The sequence below is a fragment of the Cebus imitator genome, unplaced genomic scaffold (genome assembly GCF_001604975.1).
Source record: "Cebus imitator isolate Cc_AM_T3 unplaced genomic scaffold, Cebus_imitator-1.0 Scaffold0, whole genome shotgun sequence".
NCBI classification, from domain to species: Eukaryota; Metazoa; Chordata; class Mammalia; order Primates; family Cebidae; genus Cebus; species Cebus imitator.
The window spans coordinates 14,905,818-14,929,404 of NW_016107315.1; the positions used below are offsets into that span (position 1 = coordinate 14,905,818).

The 23,587-nt window shown below is 41.1% G+C and overlaps 1 protein-coding gene across 7 annotated transcripts in view; it reads left to right on the forward strand.

Moving 5' to 3' along the window:
* The window catches only part of PRDM10 (PR/SET domain 10), a 100,884-nt gene that overhangs the window by 59,683 nt on the left and 17,614 nt on the right, over positions 1-23,587 (forward strand). For 3 of the 7 annotated variants that reach the window (XR_005198976.1, XM_017523643.2, XM_037736087.1), the window contains exons 6-14: positions 1,219-1,460; positions 3,330-3,533; positions 8,293-8,365; positions 10,534-10,651; positions 13,780-13,909; positions 14,405-14,647; positions 16,235-16,246; positions 20,385-20,732; positions 22,173-22,328. Coding sequence is in view for 6 of the 7 variants with exons in the window: in XM_017523643.2 (XP_017379132.1) it covers positions 1,219-1,460; positions 3,330-3,533; positions 8,293-8,365; positions 10,534-10,651; positions 13,780-13,909; positions 14,405-14,647; positions 16,235-16,246; positions 20,385-20,732; positions 22,173-22,328 (1,526 nt within the window). In the remaining variant the exon portion in view is untranslated. The remainder of the gene's footprint in view (positions 1-1,218; positions 1,461-3,329; positions 3,534-8,292; positions 8,366-10,533; positions 10,652-13,779; positions 13,910-14,404; positions 14,648-16,234; positions 16,247-20,384; positions 20,733-22,172; positions 22,329-23,587) is intronic. The other 4 variants (XM_017523706.2, XM_037736089.1, XM_017523773.2 and 1 more) reach the window with 2 other exon arrangements.

Sequence of the window (23,587 nt, forward strand, 5' to 3'; positions counted from 1 at the left end):
GTTCTGTCTCCCAGGCTGGAGTGCAGTGGCACAAGCTCAGCTCATTGCAGCCCTCTGCCTCCCAGGTCCAATCAGTTCTCATGCCTTAGCCTGCAGAGTGGAGTAGTTGGGACTACAGGTGTATACCACCACGCCCAGCTTATTATTTTTGTATTTTTAGTAGAGACGGGGTATCACTGTGTTGGCCAGACTGGTCTCGAATTCCAGACCTCAAGCGATCTGCCTGCCTCAGCCTCCCAAAGTGCTGGGAGTACAGGCTGAGCCACTTTGCCCGGCCAAATTAATACATTTTCAAGGCAGCTCCTAAGTCAAATGCACAGAAAATCACTTTATTTTAAAAATAATACAACACAGCTCTGTTATTTGAGAATTGTAGAAATTAAAAATACCTGTTTGCTAAACCAGGTCACCATGTAGCCAGAGTAGGGTAAAGCATGTTAAGTGTGTTAAGGGTCGTGGGCGTGGGCTCTGTGTGGTTCATTTGCTCTTCTCCGTTTTGGGGCTGTACCTGTCTCATTCTGGCAGTTTGCTTACAGATGGGTGCTCCTGGCAAAGAGGCAGTGTGTGTGGCCGGACCGGTGCAAACTGAGTGCTCTTGGAATGATCTGAAAATGTCCATCTTTTCAGGGCTAAGCTAGTTGTGTCATCCCAGTGAATGAGGGAAGGGGATTTGTTCCTTTTAACGTTATCTAATCAGTACTCACTGAACTTTCAGACTGCACAACCCGTTTTCTGTTTGAGTTATACAGGCTGAGATAGACTTCTGCAACTCCCTTTGAAAAAATTGATTCAACACTATTGTCCGGGTTCCTCCCTGGCCCCTGAATAGTTTTATTGAGATAATCTGCATACTATAAAATTCACCAATTTTGTCTCCTCTGATAGTGCAACATTTAGCCTGAGAAGCTGTTTTTACTCTTCAGACATGTTGTAATTGATTTGTAAATTTAGTGGTCACTATTCAAAGTACTCTCCGGCAGAGAAGTAAGTCATGGCCTGCAAATTGTTTTTGGCAGGCATAAGCAAATTCTGCCTGATTTTAGAGGAGAATTACAGGACTTTTACTGGTCTACCATTGAGTGAGTAGTGCCATGAGGAGTTAATTGAATTTTGGCTTGAAAACATAGACTTGGGGATTTTTCAGGTCAGAATTTTTTGCCTCACATCAAGTCATGCTGAGGAATAGGACTTTTCTTCAAGACTCTCTCTCTTTTGCAGGGTGTGAGGAGTGTAATAACGCGCATTCTTCAGTGTGCCCGAAGCACGGCCCCTTGCACCCGATCCCCAACCGGCCGGTGCTCACCCGTGCGAGGGCGAGCCTCCCCCTGGTGCTCTACATAGACAGGTTTCTGGGCGGGGTGTTCTCCAAGCGGCGCATCCCCAAGCGCACCCAGTTTGGGCCCGTGGAGGGGCCTCTCGTCAGGGGCTCGGAGCTGAAAGACTGTTACATTCACCTCAAGGTAATTTATGCTTTATCACACTTTACTCCTGTTCTTCAGCAGTGTTTCAGGGAGCACGGCATTGTCTACTGGATCCCTTATTTCTGTTTCTTGGCAATCGTTTGCTAGTATTCTTTTTATCTTAACTTGGTTAAATGGAAACTCACTAATAAGATGGACATTGCAGTTTTATTCCCTGAAAGTGTTGCATGAATTATTCGGAGAGGGGTAGCTCTTAGGGGCTACAGTAGTTTTCTAGGGCTGACATAGTAAAATACCACAGGCCAGGAGGCTGAAACAATAGACATTTGTTTTCTCACTGTTCTGGATTCTGGAAGTTTGAGATCATGGCGTTGGCAGGGTTGATTCTTTCTGAGGTCTCTCTCCTTGGCTTGAAGAAAGCCACCTTCTCACTGTGTCCTCACAGGGTCATTCCTCAGTGCTTGTGTGTGTCCATGTCCTAATCTCCCCTTCTTATTTATTTACTTATTTATGATTTTTGTATTTTTTTGAGATGTAGTCTTGCTCTGTCGCCAGGCTGGAGTGCAATGGCGCTCTCTTGGTTCACTGCAACCTCTGCCTTCTGGGTCCAAGCAGTTCTCCTGCCTCAGCTTCCCGAGTAGCTGGGACTACCGGCACATGCCACCATACCCAGCTAATTTTTGTATTGTTAGTAGAGATGGGATTTTACCATGTTGGCCAGGATGGTCTCTATCACTTGACCTCGTGATCTGTCCGCCTCGGCCTCCCAAAGTACTAGGATTACAGGCAAGAGCCACTGCGCCCGGCTAATTTTTGTATTTTTTATGGAGAGAGGGTCTTGCTATGTTGCCCAGGTTGGTCTTAAACTCCTGAGCTCAAGTGATTCTCCTGCCTTGGCCTCTCAAAGTGCTGGGATTACAGGCGTGAGCCACCTCGCCTGGCCCATCTTTTCTTCTTATAAGGACCAGTCCTGTTGGATTAGGGCCCGCTCTAATGACCTCATTTTAAATTAATTACCCCTTTAAAAGTCCCGTCTCCAAATGCAGTCACAGTCTGAGGTACTGGGGGTTAGGGCTTCACCATGGATTTTGAGGAAGGCACAGTTTAGCCCATAACAGGAGCTTGCTTTCTTTATTTAAAAAAATTTTGACTGAAATGCAAAGAGAATTATGTAGACTTAATGTAATCTGCTATGTGCTAGTAGTGTTTTCGAGAAAACCACTTTCCAGTTTTGAAACAAGTCTGACCTACAGACTCGGGTTAAAGAATAGCTTCTTGTGTGGTGAAGTATGTTTATATTCATCTGTTTACAACTGACCCCTTTGCTTCTGTCCAGCCCTCTCTGCTGTCCGCTTTTTAGATAATGGTTCCAGAGAACTAGGAAAGGGCAGTGGGAAGGGGTGAATATTTGGGATGTGTTTTTTGACAAATCAGCTGCTGTCATGGGGAGGTTTTCTTTGAGTTCTCAAAATCTCCATGCAAGAATATTACTTTGTAAAGAGAAATTCCTATCCCTGGGCTGCCTATTATAAATGAATGCAGTGAAACCCCAACAGGAGGCAAATTGTAATGAACTAGAGAGTATTTTGCTTGCATTTTCTGGCATACTTGTAGCATTTTTTGTCATGTTCGTTTTGTGAAATATTAACTAAAGCTACGCAATTAGATTAACTTTTACATTTTGCCAGGCAATTTTCTTACAGGTGAGGCTTTAGAAAGTATCTTTTCCCTTTGGCATTTGGCAAGTTATAAGTTATAGGTCCAGGATTTTTCCAGATACAAAGAGAAGAGCCAGGATGTATGGTTAATTTTAGGAGCAATACTTCGTGTACTGTGACATTACAAAATGCGTCTCATATTGAAGGTTTTGTTTTGTTTTTGGTGTGGCCTTTTAATTTTTTTCTGCAGGTTTCTCTTGATAAAGGGGACAGAAAAGACAGGGATTTGCATGAAGACCTGTGGTTCGAGTTGTCTGATGAGACGCTTTGTAACTGGATGATGTTTGTACGGCCAGCCCAGAATCACCTGGAGCAGAACCTTGTGGCTTACCAGTATGGCCACCATGTGTATTATACAACCATAAAAAATGTGGAGCCCAAGCAGGAACTGAAGGTACAGTGCTGCCAGATCCTGCTGCTATTTGCTAGCAAGAGTGATTTTTTAGGGCTTTTTGCAATTTTATTTCTTTAAAGTGGGATTGTTAAAAAAAAAAAAGGCATTTCCTGGTTATTCACATACTTTTTGAGTAGCTACCGTGTAGTGTACACGTGGTACACTACATAATCCTGTAAATAGAATGATAAGTATGTGGCTTTTATGCTTATCAAAGGGCCTATGTAAGGCCGTGCATGGTGCCTCATGCATGTAATCCCAGCACCTTGGAAGGCCCAGGCGGGTGGATCACTTCAGGTCCAGAGTTCAAGACCAGCCTGTTCAACATGACAAAAACCCATCTCTACTAAAAATACAAAAATTAGCTGGGTGTGGCAGGTGCGTGTAATCCCAGCTACTCATGAGGCTGAGGCAGGAGAACTGCTTGAACCAGGAGATGGTGTCCAGCCAGACTCCATCTCAAAAAAAAAAAAAAGCCTACGTGAAAGCAGTAGGTCTGTGGGGTAAGGAGGTAGTTGTTTTGGGGAGCAGACCGGTCTAGATGCTTCTCTACCTGTGATGGAGTTATATCCCAAAAAGCCTCATTGCAAACGGAAAATATTGTAAACTGAAAGTGTACTTACTACACTCAACCTACGAACATCATACCTCAGCCTCGCCTGCCTTAAATGTGATGAGAACACTTGCATTAGCCTACAGTTGGGCAAAATTAATACAGTGCCTATTTTATAATAAAGTGTTGACTATCCCATGTAATTTATTGAATACTGTACTGAAAGTGAAAAGCAGAATGGTTGTATGGGCACGCAGAAGATTTCTACTGAAGGTGTTTCACTGTCGTGCTATCGTTACATCAAAAAATTGTGAGTCACACCATTGACAGGAACGTATCTGGTTCTGTGGCGGAGTGATTAAAGATGTTGGTTAACTTCATTTACACACTGCATAGTTGGGAAACTGATTTTTAGATGTATAGGCAAGATGTTCAGCCGTATGAGCAACAATTTTTTCATTATATGAATATTTTACTCAGAATTATATGTGCATTTCAGAAATATATTTTTGGGTAATAACTATTGAAATTTATCTAAACAGTAATTCTTGATGACATAATAAAATTTTGCTATGATTCTGAATGAAAATTCCTTTTTTAAAATAAAGCTTATATAAAGAACATGCCAAAAGAGGGGATCAAAATACTCTTTAGCTTCCTGATATAAATGAAAAATAGGTAAGAAATGATCATATAAGCAAGTACATGAACATTGAATTGCACAGTGCCTCCATATGGTACACATTAGAAATGGATACCTCTCTTGAGGGAGAAAGAATCCTGGATTTTTTTCAAAATCCTGGATTTTGTGCAAAACCTCTGTTTTTGAAACCATCAGCTAGAGAATCCATAAACCCTGAAGAAAATATGCAAAAGGAGATTTGTATCTCATACCATGTATTCCAATAAATTCCTGATTAGAAAAAAAAAGCTGAGGTGAATTTTTTTAACTGTGAAGGGGAGATCTTTCCTTTTAAACCAGGAGATGGGACTATGAAGATGGACAGAAACAAATATGAATATAATAGTTCAGGGTAATGAACAACCGTAAAACAAAAAGGAAACAACAGAATGGGGGAAATATTTGTAATACACATGAAAAGGTTCAGCTATGAAAACTGACAGACGTCACTACACCAGATGTACAAATGAAAAAATGTCAGGAATTGACTTTATCTGGAGGAGGAAACAAATAGTACGAAAATGTTTAAAAACAGAAAAAAGAGCGAATGCATTCTGGGCTTAATACCTAGATGATGGGTCCAGCAAATCACCATGGCACATGTTTACCTATGTAAGCTGTACATCCTGCATGTGTACCCTGGAACTTAACTTAAAATTTTCAACATTAACCATTTAAAAACCCCTCAAAATAACTATGAGCTACTATTTACATTAAGTTAGCAAAAATAAATGGATACAGTACAATGAATGTTTTTTAAAAATAGGAATGTTAATTGTAGAATTGCATTATTTCATAAAATATTTCTGGAAGTATATAGCAAAAATGTTCTTGGCTGAGTAAATCTAATCCTTGAAAGTTAAGCAGAGGAAATAGTTACAAAAGAAGACAGAACTAGACTACTGCATTTTACAAACCCTAAGATACCAATGACTTTAGGATGCACTATTATTTTATGCACCATTAAGAAAAAAATGCTACCTATTAAATTATAGTACTGTTTAAAAATAAAAAATGGTTAGAAGGAGCTATTTTAGACTGATTTTGACTTAATTTTAAAATTGCATCATACTTGTGCATTCATAAAAAGGCCCACTGAAGCAAAATAAATTAGTTGCGGTATAAACCGCTTTGTGTGCAGAGTCTGACTTCTTTTTCCTGCATCACTGTTTGACTTGATCATGGATGTTTGTGCTGTTTTGTGTGCTGTCATCTTCTGGGCTATTGAGAGCGTGGATGCAGCTGCAATATTTTTAAAATAAGTGTTCTGCTATTGCTCCTGGGATGTTTTCCCCGAGCCACTGATCACCTGCCTGCAAGTTTTGATATGATGCTTTCCCATTTGTCTGAACCCATCTGTGTCTTTTTCCTCAATTGAATCACGTATCCTCGGAACTGGAGAGGCTTTGGATCAAGTCTGTAGGAAGTTTCTGACTGCTGATGCCTTACTGAGAAGCCCTGCAGGACGCATGCCAGCCTTGCATGGCTTTCAGATTTCTTGTGTTTGTTCTGAGGGAAATGGCAAATCTTTTTGGCCTTTGCGTTGCTTGGCAAGTGTTCACTGATGGGGTGTCAGTGGGCTCATAACTGAACGGGGTGAGAACAGTACAAAGAGCTTGGTCTGGTTTGTGCAGGAGCAGTGAGCAGGTAGCAAGAGCTCCACTGTGGCCATGACTACAAAAGACCTTAGAGTGTGAGGCATGTCCTGACTTCTGACATGCTAAAATATTTAAAAATATACCCTGGAATGGATAGATTAGGGTATAATTTGTGATAGTAAAATGATAATCCATCTAAAAGTACAAGTACAGGGGCGTAGTTAAATTATAGAATACAGACTATGTAGACGATTATTCCATGGTAAACTGTCTTTATGAATGTTTCCATATATATTAAAAAATATCCCATAACAATTATATTTGATTAATTAATTTAGCAATTGATATATTGAACTCCTACTATGTTTGAGACCCTAGAAAACACAGACTAGCTCCCTGTGTTCTGAGAACCTGTATTCTAGAGCAGAAATGGACAGAAAGATGTAAAGATACAAATAATTAATATCTCATGGGATAAGTTCCATGAAGGAAACAGTTGGTGCAGAAAGAGCAGGTAACAAGAAAGGGACCGATTTTGATGTGATGGTTAGGGAAGGCTTTGCTGATGAGGCAGTATTGAGGCTGAGAACTATGGAATGGGGCCAGCACAGGAGTCAGGGCAGGGGTAAGGGCAAAGAGCCCAGGACTTGTGGAGGTGAAACAGCAGAGCTGAAGGCTTGGGGTAGGGAAGCGCTTGGCATGTTCGAACAGCTGAAAGCAGGCTCCGTTGACTGAAGCGTGGGTCAGGGAGACTGATAAGGGCTGAGGTTGCTTTTCCAAGTTGGGGAGATCATGGAGCCCTTTGGAGATTATCATCAAGCATTTCAGGTTTACTATGAGATGAGAAGCCATTGCCTGCATGACAAGATCTGATTGTGTATTCTTTTTATTGATACATATTAGTTGTACATATTTTGGGATACATGTGATATTTTGATGCCTTTTATATGATGTGTAATGATCCAGTTAGGGCAACTGGGATTTAAGGAGACCACTCTAGCTCCTGTGTAGATTTCAGAGAAAAGGAGATGCTAGTCAGAAGGCCAGGTGTTTATCCAGGCAAGAAACGGTCTTGGCATGTATCAGGGTGGCAAAAGCAGAGATGGAGAACATCTCTTTAGCAAGGACTGGAGCAGCAGTCCTTGCTAAAGGTATATAGAAGCAAGCAGAGAAATCAAAGGCACCTTTCAGGTTTCAAATCTGAGCAGCTGGGTGGAAGATATTCATCAAGATGGGGAAGATGGGTGGGAGTGTGAGTTGGAAAGAATTGAGAATTCCATTCTGGACATGGTAAGTTTGATCTGTTTGTGAGACATACAAAATATCTAGTTGAACACACTCAGAGGGAACAGAGAGAGTCTGGGATAGAGATATTAATTTGGGAGTCATTAGCATAGTGGATGTGGTCACTGGAGGTCAAAATAAAAAGGCCCTACACTCGGACTAAGCTTTGAGGCACACCAATATTTAGAAGTTAGGGAGAAAGAAAAAGAGGCAAACAGAGTGAGCAGAAGTAGCCACTGGGTGGGCGGGAGAAGGTGGTTGTCTTTGAAGTTGTCACTGGTGCTCCCAATAAGGGCTGTTTGGTGGCAGCCACTATAGCTACAACCCTGTAAAAACCGGTGTTTAAATATAGATAAGAAATCAGAGGAGGCTGTTTTATTTAGATGAAGAGACGATGATTATAATTCTAGTAACCATTTTCTGAAAAAGAAAAACCATGCAGTGTGTCTTGGCAAATGAACTTCCTGACTGATCTGCTGGAAAGGTATTGCAAGAGGAGCTCACAGCATGATCTTTTTTTTTCTTTGTTAATGGGCTGTGGAAAAGCCTGAATTGTTTCCTGTAAGCAGGGGAAATAATTTAAGCATGCAAAGAACATCTGGTGATGTCCCCAGTTCTTGATGATATACTTGCTTCTTGCAGGTGTGGTACGCCGCATCCTATGCTGAGTTCGTGAACCAGAAAATTCATGACATTTCTGAGGAAGAAAGGAAAGGTGGTTAGATGTTTATGTTTTACATTTTCTGTATGAATTCTAAATTGTATATCATCACATCTTTATGAAACTCTAATTGTTTTGTCTCAATATATTTCACAAGCTATTCCAGTAGGTTTCTTAGAGACACACATCTCCATCTAATTCAGGGTCAAATTACAATGACATATTTACATTTCTTTCATCTGTGCTGGAAAATAATATTTAATATAATGAAAACTTCCAAATACCAAATTAGAACCTAGATTAGAGGACAATTCCTATCCAGATTTTATCATCTCTGAGGATATACCAAGACAGGCATTGACTTTCTTTTTAATACAAATGTCACTGAAGTATAATCTACATGCAGAAAGCTGCACACATCATAAGTATACAGCGTAAATTTTCCCAAAACAAACACACCCATGTAACCTGCACCCAGATCAAGAAACAGCATTACTGTGCCCCAGAAGTTTCTTTGTGCTGCCTTGTAATTCCTACTCACTCCCAAGTGTAAACTCTCTCCTGACTTCCAGCACCACACATAAGATATGCTTATTATCAAATTGTGCATAATAGAATTATGTGACATGTACCCTTTTGGTGCCTGGGTATCTTTTACTCAACATGGTATTTATGAGATTCATCCACATCAGTGTATATAATTATAATTTATTCATTCTCATTGTTATTTGGTATTCGAGTATATGAATGTAAAACAAGTGATTTATCCATTATGTTGTAGATTTGGTTGTGAAATGCACTTCTGTCACTAACTCTCCAGAGTTAGATCAAGTTTCACAGGTTCAGGGCAGTCATCTGCAAGACACCCCTAACTTCGGACACCAGCTGCAGGCTCTGGGGCTCCCAAGCCCCGGCCCAACTGGCTACAAGTTAGGAGGTTCCCAGTAGCTCCTCAGGTTTGATAATTCACAAGAAGGACTCGTAGAACTTGGAAAAGCCCTGTTTTTAAGGATGGCCATTTTGTTACAAAGGATATAATAAATCCTTTTGTTTATTATAATATATAAATAGATATGTAATATACAAAAATATATGGTTTTTATATATTAGGGCGAGCCAAATGAAGAAATGCATAAGGTGAGGTCTGGGAGATCCCAGAATGTCCTCAGGACGTGCTACCCTCCTGGCACATTGATGTATGATTCCCAACCGTAGAGGCTCACCTGAGCTTCAGGGTCCATTACATAGGTGAGACTGATCTAATCATTGGCCAGGTGATCAAGCTTGATTGCCAGCTTCCCCACCTCCCCCTTCTTCCATGAGGTCAGGCTGATAACCCCTGGCTCCAAGCCCCACATTTCTAATTCCATGGCTGAGCTTCCCTACATGGCCTGTCCCCACTCTGAAGCATCTCATTAGAATAAATTTGGGTGTGCTTATGGGATGGGGCACCATGAATAACAAAGACACTCCTATTACTCAGGAAATTCCAGTGACTTAAAGGTTACCAACAGGGGACAAAGACCAGCCAGATTCTTTATTACACAATAAGATCATTTCTAGTTTTTGGCTATTTTGAAGAGTGCTGCTGTGACCATTCTTACATGTCTTTTAGTGAACGTATGTGCACATTTCTGTTGGTGCGTATCTAGGAGTGGAGTTGCTGGGTCATGGAGTATGCCTATATTCAGTTTAGTGGATACTTCTGAACATTTTGCTAAAGTCATTATGCGGGGCATTGACTTTTAAGTTATTTGTGCTAAAATACACCCTCAGATGATAATACTGTGTTCTGAATCGCTAGGTTATCTGAATACAGATGTTTGCAACATCTTTCGTGTTTTCAGTGTGGTGAGGTCATGTGTGTGTGTTGTGGGCTGTGAGAGGGTGATGTGGTGAGGTCATGTGTGTGTGTTGTGGGCTGTGAGAGGGTGATGTGGTGAGGTCATGTGTGTGTGTTGAGGGCTGTGAGAGGGTGATGTGAGGATATTTGTTCCTTTGATGTCTTGCACGGATGCATTAGAAAATAAGATCCTAAAAACCAACTCTGCCAAATTTTAGCTTTCGATTTGATAACAAAACAGTAATGCAAATAGCAGATACTGTACAATCATGAACCCTTTGGGCTGCGACAAAATAAGAATGGTGGGGATCGCAGGCATTTGAGTTTTGTCGGTGTCTGTTGATCATCAGCCCTTATGATTTCTCTCCTGTGACTGTAGTTCTTCGAGAGCAAGAGAAGAATTGGCCCTGTTATGAATGTAACCGCCGATTTATAAGCTCGGAGCAGCTACAACAGCACCTCAATTCTCATGATGAGAAACTAGATGTGTTTAGCAGGTATGTATGAAGGAGAAAGGCTCACAGACTGAGTTTTTTAAGGTTCAGAATCATTTCTGTATTGTCCACTAGCTAGTGAGTGTCTCTGAGTGTCATGTGTAGGTAAGCAACCAGGTGGGCTCCTGAGGGAAGGGCGTTACCTGTCATGTCCTTTCCCCTCTGATCCTTATTTACCATTACCCACCTTTTCCAGCATAACCAATACCCAGCAATGGGATGTCCTTTCACTTTAGATAAATCTCCCTTAATTGGAGATTCTGAAATAGGACATTTTGAGATAGCAAATAATCTTCAAAATAATCTGCATCTTTGATTTTCAGACTTTCTGCAGCAGTGCAATTACTTAATCAAACTAAGTCATATATTTAATTCCACTATATAAAAAAGACAGATGAGGGGAGAATTATATAGGATGAAGTGGGCAGGGGCCAGATCAGGTAGGGCCTTGTGGGAAATGGTAGGGAATTTATATTTTATTCTAAGTGTGATGAGAGGTCTTTAGAGGGTTTTCGTCAGAGAGTATTGTGATGCTCATTGTATTTTTTGAAAACCATTTTGGATAAAAATAACACCTGGATAAAATTACCTCTAGCTTATATTGGAGTAAGAGTGGAGACAAGGAGGCCCGTTAGCAGCTATCACAACAGTTTGGGGGAGGAACGAGGGTGGTGTGGGATAGGGTCATGCCAGGGGACGTATAGGGTTGCCAGTTTTTCCAGGGTTTGGAAAGAGAGGAGATTTGTGAGATGGTAGCTAGGTAAGTGGGAAAGTGAATGTCGTAGGGAAGTGCCATACAATGGCATGCTATATTGAGTGCCCACTTGGAGTTCATGGTTATGAAATGAAAGTGAGCCCACTAGCATGGCTGTGCATTGTTCTCCAGCTTCATACAGCTGCAGGGGTGCCAGTGCAGAGCGGGCAGGGAATTGGATTACACAGCATTGTGGCTTTGCCAAGTGCTTCTAACACACATCCAGAAAACAGAACAGCCGTGGACGGGAATTGAGAGCCCACACAAGGGGGACAATGGGGGACCTCAAAGTGTATGCTGTGGAAGAAGGGGAGAGAACTCAAGGCGACTCAGGGCTGCACAGAAGTGCCAGAAGGATTGGATTGGAGACGCTTGCATGGCTGAAGGGTTGCAGAGTGCAGGGACTAGGAGTGAACTACAGAGCCAGGGTAGTGTCCGAGTGGGCAGTGCACGGGATTGTCATGAAGAGACAAGGGTGACAGGGTCTACGATGTGACCACAGGGATGAATGTCTAAGGAGGGTGGACACAGTGAGATTTGAGTCACTCTCTCCTGGGTATCTCTAAAACTCTGTTCGTGGCTCTATTGTAGCAGTTTTTATATTGTAATTTTTGGCTTATATGCCAGCTTCCTCTACTAGTGCCAGCTTCCTCTACTAGACCCCTGAGGGTAAAATCTGTTGCATGTAATCTGATGTCCTTAGTGCCAGCATAGTATGTGACACGTAGTAGATAATACATTTGTTAGCTAACTGTTAAGAGAAACTTGGGACAACTAGGAAGATTTGAACTTTGACTAGGTATAATAATACTCAGCAACTTTCAGGTATTTCTTAGGTAATAATGGCATTATGGTCATATACATGTAAAGAGTCCTTATGAGTCAGAGAGACATGCCAAAATATCTAGAGATGAAAAGATATCTGGGATTTGCTTCAAAATCATCTACTGGGTATGTGTGTGGGCAGGTGGTATGGGTACAGATGGAAAAGATTGGCCATGGGTTGAAAAATGTTGGAATTGGGTTATGGGTACATTGGGCTCATCGTACTATTTTCTACATTAACCTAGGTTCAGAATTTTCCAACATGGAAAGTCTTTTAAAAGTTCCTGGAAAAAATATATAGTATTTGTTAAATTATTAAATAGATGAGTGGAAGAATAAAATTTTGATCTGATTGACATTGTAAGCTTCCCACATACATATCTTCTAAAAGAAGCTTCCATAACCTACTTTTTGAGCCTTTTTTTTTTTTTTGAGACAGAGTCTCACTCTGTCACCAGGCTGTAGGGCAGTGGCGTAATCTTGGCTTACTGCAATCTCTGCCTCCTGGGTTCAAGTGATTCTCCTGCTTCAGCCTCCCGAGTAGCTGGAACTACAGGTGTGCGCCACCATGCCCAGCTAATTTTTGTAATTTTAGTAGAGACAGGGTTTCACCATGTTGGCCAGGATGGTCTCGATCTCTCGACCTCATGATCCACCTGCCTCAGCCTCCCAAAATGCTGGGATTACAGGCGTGAGCCACTTTTGTTAAGTAATTGATGTTTGTTAGCAATTCATGCCAGGCATGGTGGCTCATGCCTCTATCCCAGCACTTTGGGAGGCCCAAGAAGGAGCATTGCTTGTGTTGTGGACCAGCCTGGGCAACATGGCGAAACCCTGTCTCTACAAAAAATTAAACAAAATTACCCGGGCGTGGTGGTACATGCCTGTAGTCCCAGCTACCTGGGATGTTGAGGTGAGACAATCGCTTAAGCCCGGTGGTTGAGGCTGCAGTAAGCCATGATTACATCATTGTACTTCAGCCTGGGTAGCAGAACAAGACCTAGCCTCAGAAAGAAAAAAAAAACCATTAAGGGGAATATAAAATTTAATTGATGTTTACTAGGCATGCTATGAAACAATTGAATTAGAAATTTGTTCTGACCTTCCAGAAACTTGTAGTAAAACAAGAAAGTTGTTTGAATTTGGCTACATTTCTTGGAAGGAATATGAGGCGAGGCTAGGGGAGAAGAGAAATAATGGCATGCTTGTCTCAGATGACATCTCCTGGGAATGCACTGTAAGGCTTAGCATGTTCTATCCTGTCTGCCTTTTTCACATCATTTCAGAAGCAAAATATTGTCAGTGCTTTGAATTTTTATAGCTCTTTTCTTCACAATAATTGAAGATATATCTTTAAGCTGTAATAAAGGGCAAGGATGAGACGTTCAGAAAGTGTGTATTAGTAAAACAGTTGTTTCCATTGAAGAAAATCCTGGAAAGTAATAAGGTGAGAGGCATCAAAATCTGGGGTTAGTAAGGATCATTCAGGTCATGATTTGTTATGGAGTATTATGTAACCATGACAACCTATAACCCAATCTCTTGTCCCCAGAACAAGAGGCAGAGGAAGGGGACGAGGCAAGAGGCGATTTGGTCCAGGTCGACGACCGGGGCGTCCTCCAAAATTTATCCGCCTGGAAATCACCAGCGAAAATGGGGGAAAGAGTGATGATGGGACACAGGTACCGGGGGACGGGAAGGGACCCTCCTCAGATGCTTGTGTGGAGGACTCGCCAGATCCCTGACGAGACGTAAATACAGAGACCTTCCCAACGTTTGTAGACCTTTCATATCAGACCTTGCTGCCTGTTAATTAAAGTATGATTGGAGAATGGCAGAAAAGTGTATTACCAAGGGTTACCTACCACAAAAACCCAACTTTGCTGCCCTAAAGATTTGAAATTGACCAGAGTTAGTAGAGGTGGACTTTGTTTAATTAAACTATTAAAATTATTGATATTCCAGAAAAGTCATATCACAGTCTTGTCTTTGTTAAGTGCTCTGGAATCTCTGCTGCTTTGCCTTCTGTGCATAGTTACCTAATTAACTTTCCCAGAGGGAGAATAATTTTTTCTGAGTATTATGAATCTAGTCATTCCGAAATAAGCAGCAATTCTAAATCTGAGCCGACAGACCCTCCAGCACTGATCTCTATTCCTGCTTATTGCAAATTTCAGGACTTGCTACATTTTCCCACAAAGGAGCAATTTGATGAGGCTGAACCAGCCACTTTGAATGGGCTGGATCAACCAGAACAGACCACTATCCCAATCCCTCAGCTGCCACAAGAAACCCAGTCTCCCCTGGAACATGAACCAGAAACTCACACCCTGCATCTGCAGCCGCAGCACGAAGAGAGCATGGTGCCCACCCAGAGCACGCTGACGGCCGATGACATGCGCAGAGCCAAGCGCATCCGAGTAAGTGGGGAAAGCCGGCAGCTCCTTGTGCCAGCCAGTGATCTTCCTCTCACCACCAGCTTTCCGGTGGTTTTCCAAGCTATTCACCTTCCACTCTGAAATCTTGCATCTAGCCCGTCACATGTGCAATCCCCTTATTTTGAAAGAAGGTATTCACTATTTCTCAATGTCTCTGTGTCCTGTGGCAGGCTGGCATGGCTGGTCCTAGATTCGACCCATTTAGTAATGACACAGAGACCTGGAGGTTGGCAGCTCCTGGACTAGCTCTCTGCATCCCTCAATTCACAGATTGGAACTGGAGAAATAAGTACATTTAGTTATAATAATCATTTGCATTTTAAACCAGGCTAATTTGTGCCTAATCATAGTTCTCAAGTTAATTTTGGGTAACTAAATTTGCTTATCTACTGCTTCCCAGGGGAGAATGGCAAATGTCATTACTCATCACTGTAAAGTGACCTGTGTCCAAGTTGAGATGGCAGGTACAATTCACACACCTGAGGATAGCTTGAGCCAAAGCTGTCAGTTCGAGAGTTAGTCAGTGTCCCAGTCACTTGACCTGTGTCTTGGCCTCAGACCATGCGGCTGCAGAGCTTTCATGACTTGCAATTCAGATGTGTTTTGTTATTTCACAAATAGCATTTGAGTCTGAGTTAGGAACTGCAGGGGATTTGTGTGGAAAACAATATGGCTTTGTGGGATGAGTGTCTGCGCTGATAAAAAACAATGACTTAAAACCCATGTTTGTGGCAGCTGAGTGCATAAAGACTTACTGGTACTTTCCAGTAGATGAAAGAGACATTTTGTAACTTCCCAGGCTTTACAATTTCTACATGTGTGATCATTTCAGCATATGTTTCTCTTGGTCTTCTTATTTGCCTGTAGGCTAGAAGGGACCTTGAAAAATAGTCTAGTCCATGCCTTCATGTAAAAACACATTTAAACGTTTGTTGCCATATGATAGCTTTGAAGGGCTCTAAGAACTCTGAGGCTAAACAGCATTTATGAGGGCCCTGTATCGAAACATATAAAACTCTCAACTCACTGTATGTTATTTCACAAGGGTATAATCAACATACAGAAATATAGGCCAGGAAAAAAAGCTATGAATTAGTATCTTCCCATCCATCATTCCCCTTTGGTTCCTGATCTGCACTTCTTTCTCGTGCTTAATTACTATATTTCTGCTTTGGCCATTTTGATTTTTTTACTAAGTCCAGAGAAATGCTTGCTAGATTTTTTTTTTTTTTTTTTTTTTTTAAAAACAAACCAAAGCCCACACATGCAGTGAAGTTGTGGATGCACAAACACAGCCCAGCCGTAATTGTACATGCATTCTTGAATGAGCAGGGTTACTGGTTTTGGTACAAGGTTCCTTGTGTCAAAGCAAAAGCCATATGTCTCTGGCTTTTGGAGGTCAGTCTTAGTTGAGCTAGTTTGGTTTTTTTTCTCTCACACATTCTAAAAAGTAGGGCTATGTATTTTTTCATCTTTTCTATCCAGATTGGTAATGACCAACTGAAGGGAAGTCTTCCAATCCAATTGGTAATGTAACTATTTTTCTCTCCTCTAATGCTGCCTGCTCAGTTGGAGCTGCAGGTAGGTTTGTTTCCTGTGTTTCACATAACAGAATGTTACTTAAGTGTTTGCCTGACCTGCTGTTCTTTGCAACCTGTACTTACTAAATCCTGGTGGAAACCACAATTTGGTTGCTACAGTAAATGAAAATTAATGGATAATGATACTTTATTTGAAAGTAGATCAGTGAATACATTGTGGGCTGCAGGTTCCTCATATACAAAATGAAGGGTAGGACTAAGTGATCTCCAAGGTCCCTTGCAGCGCTGAAAGCACTGGAATGACTTATGCAGTGATGTTGAGGTCTAACTGTATATTTGGCCACTGTGCTGGGTACACAATAGAATTTTCACTTGAGCTTACAGTCTAAATAGGGAATCAATACTCATGTAGGGGAGTTGACAGTTAGGTGTTCATTGTAAAAGTATAAATTGGAAGAGTGAAAGGTCGAAGTAAAATAGAGGAGTCAGGATAATTCATGATGAGGTAAGACTTAGACTAGCCCATGAAAAGGAGAGAGGAGGAAGGTAGACTGTTACAGAGAATGGCAGCCATGGGATCAGAGGCCCAGACACAGGAGGTTCTTGCCGTGGTTCGGGACAGTGTAGACATGAGCCTGGCCGTAGCACGGGTGCAGTGGAACGATGGTGCAGAGTAAGCTGTGTTGAGCAGGGCTGGCCAACCAAAGGCTTTGAAAGTGGGCAGAAAATTGTCCAAAGGAAAGTGGGTTAAAAGACCCCAAAACTGCCAGGCACAGTGGCTCATGCCTGTAATCTCAGCACTTTGAGGGGCTGAGGAAGGTGGATTGCTTGAGCCCAGGAGTTCAAGACCAACCTGGGCAATGTAGTGAAACCCTGTCTCTACTAAAAACATACAAAAAATTAGCTGGACATGGTGGCACACACGTGTAGTCCCAGCTGCTCTGAACCTGGAAAGTTGAGGCTGCAGTGAGCTGTGATTACGCCACTGTACTCCAGCCTGGGTGATGGAGTGAGGCCCTGTCTCAAAAAAGCCCCCCAAACCCCAAATCAAGAAAGATGATTGATTTCCTTTTTGTGTCAGAATTAAAATAGTATGAAAATTGATCAGTAATTTAGTTTCTTGTAGCTATTAATTTCAAACTTTAGGAACATTTTAGTCAGGCGTGGTGGTATGTACTTACAAGTCCCTGCTACCCTGGTGGCTGAGGTGGGAGGGTTGCTTGAGTCCGGGAGGTCGAGGCTGCAGTTAGCTATGATCATGCCACAGCACTCCAGCCTGGGCGACGGAGCAAGACTCCATCTCTAGAAAGCAAACAAACAAAAATCCCCTAAGCTTTAGAAACATTTTATGATCTTTGTCCACAAGTAATCTGTTGTCTCAGAATTCATTGCAGTGTGAGTTGAATCCCAAATCACAGAACTTAGCAACAATATGATTTTGGTGTCCCTAGAGTAGCTGATATATATGTATAGTGTGGTGGGTTGCCTGACGAACTCAGGGAGCAGAAGAACTAGAGTGGATCTGTGTGCTTTCTCTGACATTTTTCGTAATTTTTTCTAGAAATGAGTACAGGTGGTGCCTCTGATGTACAGAAGACACCTTAGAACAGAACTGGCCTGCCAGTGGGTCAAGGGGTGGGAACCGTTTCAGCACTTTTACAACCTTGTAATGTGACGATCCCATTCGTATCATTAGATCAGAGAAATACGGTCTAGTTCTTGAATACAATGTTCAGGGCTCCATGGAAATTGAAAAGATGGTAAGGTTTGTCAGTAGAACCAAGAAAGTGGAGCCAGGTGGTGGCTCAGTTTAAATCAACTGTCTGAAGGTACTCACACTAATCAGAAATGACAGAAGACTGATTAGCATAATGGACCAAAACAAAACTGAGTTCTGGATTTTGGCACCCAAGGAGAAATGGCGTCCTCAGTGGGACCACAATCAATGTGCATTATGTCTGTCCTTGGACACTTCACTGAACTTGGATAAAGGAAAAGATTTCTACGTGGCAAAAGTGCTTTAAATCTTGCATCTCTGAACCTCCGAATAGCATTGGTTCATCTGCAATATTTCCATAAAGTTTAAAGTTAGACAAAATAGTAAAGCTTTGATGTAAAATTAGTATCCAGACAGAGTAAAAAGATGAGGTGGCTGCTGAACTGTGCACAGAAATGAAAGCAAGCCCTATGGCTGATTTTAGAAAAACCTATTATTATTACTTTGGAGACAGAGTCTCACTGCAACCTCCACCTCCTGGGTTCAAGCGATTCTCCTGCCTCAGCCTCCCAAGTAGCTAGGATTACTGCCCTGGGGTCACAAGTGCCTGCCACCATGCCTGGCTAATTTTTGTATTTTTTGTAGAGATGGGGTTTTACCATGTTGGCCAGACTGGTCTCGAACTTCTGATCTTAGGTGATCCGCCCACCGCAGCTACCCAAAGTGCTGGGATTATAGGTGTGGGCCACCATGCCTGACCAAGAAAGATCTATTCTTAGAAATCTCTGCAGATGCTGTAGAAAAATCCTTGAAATAATTCTTTTGAGTTTCATATGAAATATATTTCACTGATTTTCAAACTACTTTTGAAGACTTCCTATAAGCTAAGCAACTTATTAAGGGATCTGGATACAAAAAAAGGATAAAGTATGATACATCCCCTGAAGCAGCCCCATTGTCTGAAGAAGATAACAGAATTGCTGTTTATCTACTCAAGATAAGTGAGTAGGTAGCCGCTTAAAAATCTTTCTCCTAAGCCCTGTTAGAGAAGCCCTGAGAAAGAAATTTTCTGTTACACAGAAATTATGTCTAGAAATTTCACTAAATCTAAAATAATTATTTTGTTTTCCTCACATGATGATTTCACGTTAAATTTAGTTTAAAAATTGATGCTTACAAGTAATTTGAAGAGTTTAAGCTTTGTTCACTGCACTTTCTTCATTACACAAATCATGCACGAAGATCTCCATTAATCCTTCAGTTACCGTTCATTTATAGCTACATAGGCACAGCCATTCACAGATATACTTGAAAGATTCCCCCCCTTGTAGCAATCTAGAACTTTCCTGCAGTGTTTTGAGGAACTTATGAATGAGTCTTCATGATAAGCATCACTGAAAGATTGATTCCGCGTTCTCTGTGTGAGAGATGATTTTGTTGATCTGCTCTCAGTAGAGCATGCATAGTTTTTCCAGTGGTGGTGATGGGTTTGCACTGAGCACCCATACTAGCCCACTTGGATTCCCTATAACAATTGCATGAATTTACAAGATGGCTAATCAGCATTACAAGTGCAATCTGTGCCTGAAAACAAAGAGCAGAACTGCCTGGTCTACGCAGGGAACAGTGTGATGGGCTTAACTTTGTTAGCATGGCATTCTAACCAGTAGAACTAACTATGCTGGGACCCTGTCTTCTGTTTTCTAAGAAGGAAGTGATAAAATGCATATATTCCATTTATGATGTGTGCTCATGTCTCATTCACATAAATCTGAATCCTTTTCCGTTCTTTTTCTTGAATTGAGATCTGTAATTCTCATGGCAGAAAACTTACCCTTTAAAGTGGTTTTTAGAACATTCTGAAGTTGTGCAGTCTTCACCACTCTCTAATTCCAGAACACTTTCATCACCCCCAAAAGAAACCTGGTACCCATTTCCTCCTCCACCCTGACACTGGCAAGGACCACCCTTTAGTTCTATTTATTGTCTTTTTTTGCTAAGCATTTTAATCAAGCTTCAAATTCATTTTCTCACGGATTTCAACAAATAACATTTGGCTGACTTGCTCCAGCCTGGTTCTTGCATGTGTGACTTACCCTAAGTCTTTTCCTCCAGATCTTCCATTTTCATCCTGTTCCACTGTGGGATTTGTTTTATTATACAAGTCTTCTATTGGGAATGCTTTTTTGTGTGACTTAAACCCTTTCTAAAGAAAACCCACATACATAGTTGTAAAACAAAACACACAAAAAATTCGTCTTTTCAAGAGGAACTCCTTTGAGGACAGCTTCATTTTCAGTCTTCACCAGAAACATCTCCCTTCAACTGTGTGTGTCCTAGAGTTGAACTTCGGTTGCAAGTCTGTGATTGAGGAGATCATCCTCTCTTTCTCTGTAAAAGTGTGATCCATTTGCATTCTTGATTTCATCACTAAATTATCACATTTGTGTATGTCTTTCAGAATGCAGCTCTTCAGCATCTGTTTATTCGGAAGTCCTTCCGGCCTTTTAAATGCTTGCAGTGTGGGAAGGCCTTCCGGGAAAAGGACAAACTGGACCAGCACTTGCGTTTCCATGGGCGGGAGGGGAACTGCCCATTGACCTGTGATCTCTGTAACAAGGGCTTCATCAGCAGCGCATCCTTGGAGAGCCACATGAAGCTCCACTCAGACCAGAAGACTTACTCTTGCATTTTTTGCCCAGAATCCTTTGACCGCCTTGATTTGTTGAAAGATCATGTGGCCATTCATATTAATGATGGCTACTTCACCTGCCCAACTTGTAAGAAACGGTTCCCAGATTTTATCCAGGTGAGTGTCTACTACTGAGATTCCTGTCTGCTTCCTTCTTTCGGTAAAAGAAACTTCGATTTTTGGAACACTGAGACTGCCTAGCACCTGCCTTTTCATCCCTTCTTTGAAACAACTTTACAATTGAGAACAATATTTCTTCAATCAAACTACCTTTGTAAACAAAAGATTACTATGACCCTTAATTGTCCAGATCAGACATTGACATTGAAGTGTTTAAGTTATGTTACAGGTAATAAACACCCAGATCTGTTATAATTTTTAAAAAGTCTTTAATAATCTTTATCAATATCTATTATAAGATATACAGAGCCTGTAGAAGACATACTCCCATTTCTGAGGCTGGGAAATTCTCCTCCCTACTACTGTGGTTTCCTGTCTTGCTTTACCAAGGCCATCCATTTTGGAAGGAAACAAAGAGAAAGTTGGTATATAACATACTTTTGTATCAAGCAATGACCGCCTTCTCCCCTGTAGTATATTCTTTGTTGGAGCAAAATGGATGAAGATAAATTTCAGAATAGTCATAATTTCATTTGGACTTTAAGTGATAAGATTTTCCTATGCTAGTCAGTGAATAATGAAGTATTTTGTAAAAATACTCTTTTTCAATTACCAAAGGAAAAGAAGACTAGGATTTAATTTTAGTTCTGCTCATGTTGAGAGGCTTGGAAATTTTCTCACTTTGCACAAACTAGGAGAAAGGTTGCTTTAAGGCATAATTTAATGGCAAAAGAAACTCCAAAAATAGTGAAGCAAACTGTCTTATGGGAATAGTTTGCTAGGACTCACTACTTAGCTTCCATCCTCAGCTCTTCTTCATTGGATATATGTGGCTAGGAGAGTTCAGAAGCCCTATTCCTTTATTTATCTAAAAGTAAGGGAATTAAGTCCTAGTTGAGAAATGACACCAGCGTCATATTGCTCTCATAAACCCGTAATGCCTTCTGTATCCTCTCATTCATGTATGTCTTTAATTCTTCAGAACTTTATCTTATAAGAAGATGTAAAAGGATCAAAAGGGGCTAAATTGCTTCTATGCAGATTAAAGACGGAGAAAAGTAAGGAAGAATTGGTTTTTGTCTTCCTATAGATCCTTTTTAGCAAGATTCATTTAAGCCCAAAGGAACTTTTACTTTTTATCTTTGAAAAATGGGTTGCAAGTGATCAGGGTTTGACCAAGCAAGCACTCTGTCTCCCACGTTTCAAGTCCTCTGGGAGGTTAGGATTTCTAAGGCTTTCTGGCTACTTGTTTTGTTTCTTTGTGACAGGGACAGTATGTGTTATTGAGGCCAATTATCACATCTGATTGGATTCCTCCTCGGGGTTGATGAAAACCCATGGTAATGCATTTGGCTCCCTCTAGCGTTGACAAGCTGCCTTTGGTCATTTCCTTTGGTGCCTGTGTCCCCTGAGTTTTTCCATGGTTTTTACTACCAGGTGAAAAAACATGTGCGCAGCTTCCACTCCGAAAAGATCTACCAGTGCACAGAGTGCGACAAGGCCTTCTGTCGCCCGGACAAACTGCGACTCCACATGCTCCGGCATTCGGACCGCAAAGACTTCCTGTGTTCCACCTGTGGGAAGCAATTTAAGGTATGACAGGAAGACACAGCCCAAGGTGGTTCTCGTGGCCGCTGGAATTATCGCAAGCTGAGGGTAAATGCCTGTTCATTTCATCAGTTTATCACCCAGTTCTGATAAACTGGACCTGAGTGCACTTTGGGCCTTGTGTTTGACTTAGTTATAAAATTAAGGGGGGAAATTTACTTAATTCCTCCAGACAGTTAATTCAAATCCCCAAACAAGTAGAGTAAAAATGCATCTCCTAAAAGAATCCAAATGTATAATGGCATTATAACTAAATTGCTATTGAGATTTACTAACAGACCAATATCTTTACTTACCATTCAGATCAAGAGGTTTTTATTGAGCACTGGGTAAGAACCAGTAATTGAGGCTCGCAGGCAGCAGGACTCTGATCTGATACAGGGAAATCTGAAGAATGCTGAGAAGGCTTAGACTACTTTGGAGAATGTTAATGACCTCAAAGATTAAAGTAAAATGTAATAAGTGTCAGTAACCCACCTGGAACTTAAAAGAAGTCAAGCAAAACCCTGCAGGGGACCCAAAAATAAGAGTTAAATAAATAAATGTAAAAACAATGCAATATGCTTCATTGGAAAATCAGGTGATTCTGCAAAATGTCATTGGAAGACATTCTGCTGAATGTGATTGTAGGTCACACTCTCATGGAAATTGGAAAAGAATCAAATGGATTCAGGAGAGGAAAATTAAGGGTATATTTATAACAAATGGAAAGAAATTCAAGAGAAATAGAATTTTGAGAACTTGCTTTATGGTTAAGTGTATTACAGAATATAATCTAATGGCTTTTAATATATAGTAGCACAATTTAGAATTCTGTAGAGAACTCCAATGTGAAAAGCATAAATAGGTCTGGGATTTTTCTATTCTTAAATTAAAAAATACATATATATATATGTATCTAAAAAGATTCCTGTTTTGTGGTACTGTTTGGCCATCCATCCATCCCATCCAGCCAATATTTTTTTGATTTTTCATTTTGTGCCAGATATCATATTTTAACACCTTGGAATTTTTTTTTAATGTCTCTACTTGCTTTCATTTTCTCCCTTACTTTCACCCAGTGTATTCATCACAGTTCAATCAGAGAAGCAGAACCACTATGAGTGTTACAGAAGATGATTTTCTTATAGGACTAAGAACTTAATTATAGAAGATGGAAAAATGAGGGTCAGAAGGGAGAAGCTGGGAGGCTGGAACTCGGCAGTATGCCCACAGAAGCATTGGTCTGGGTGGTCAAATGGAAA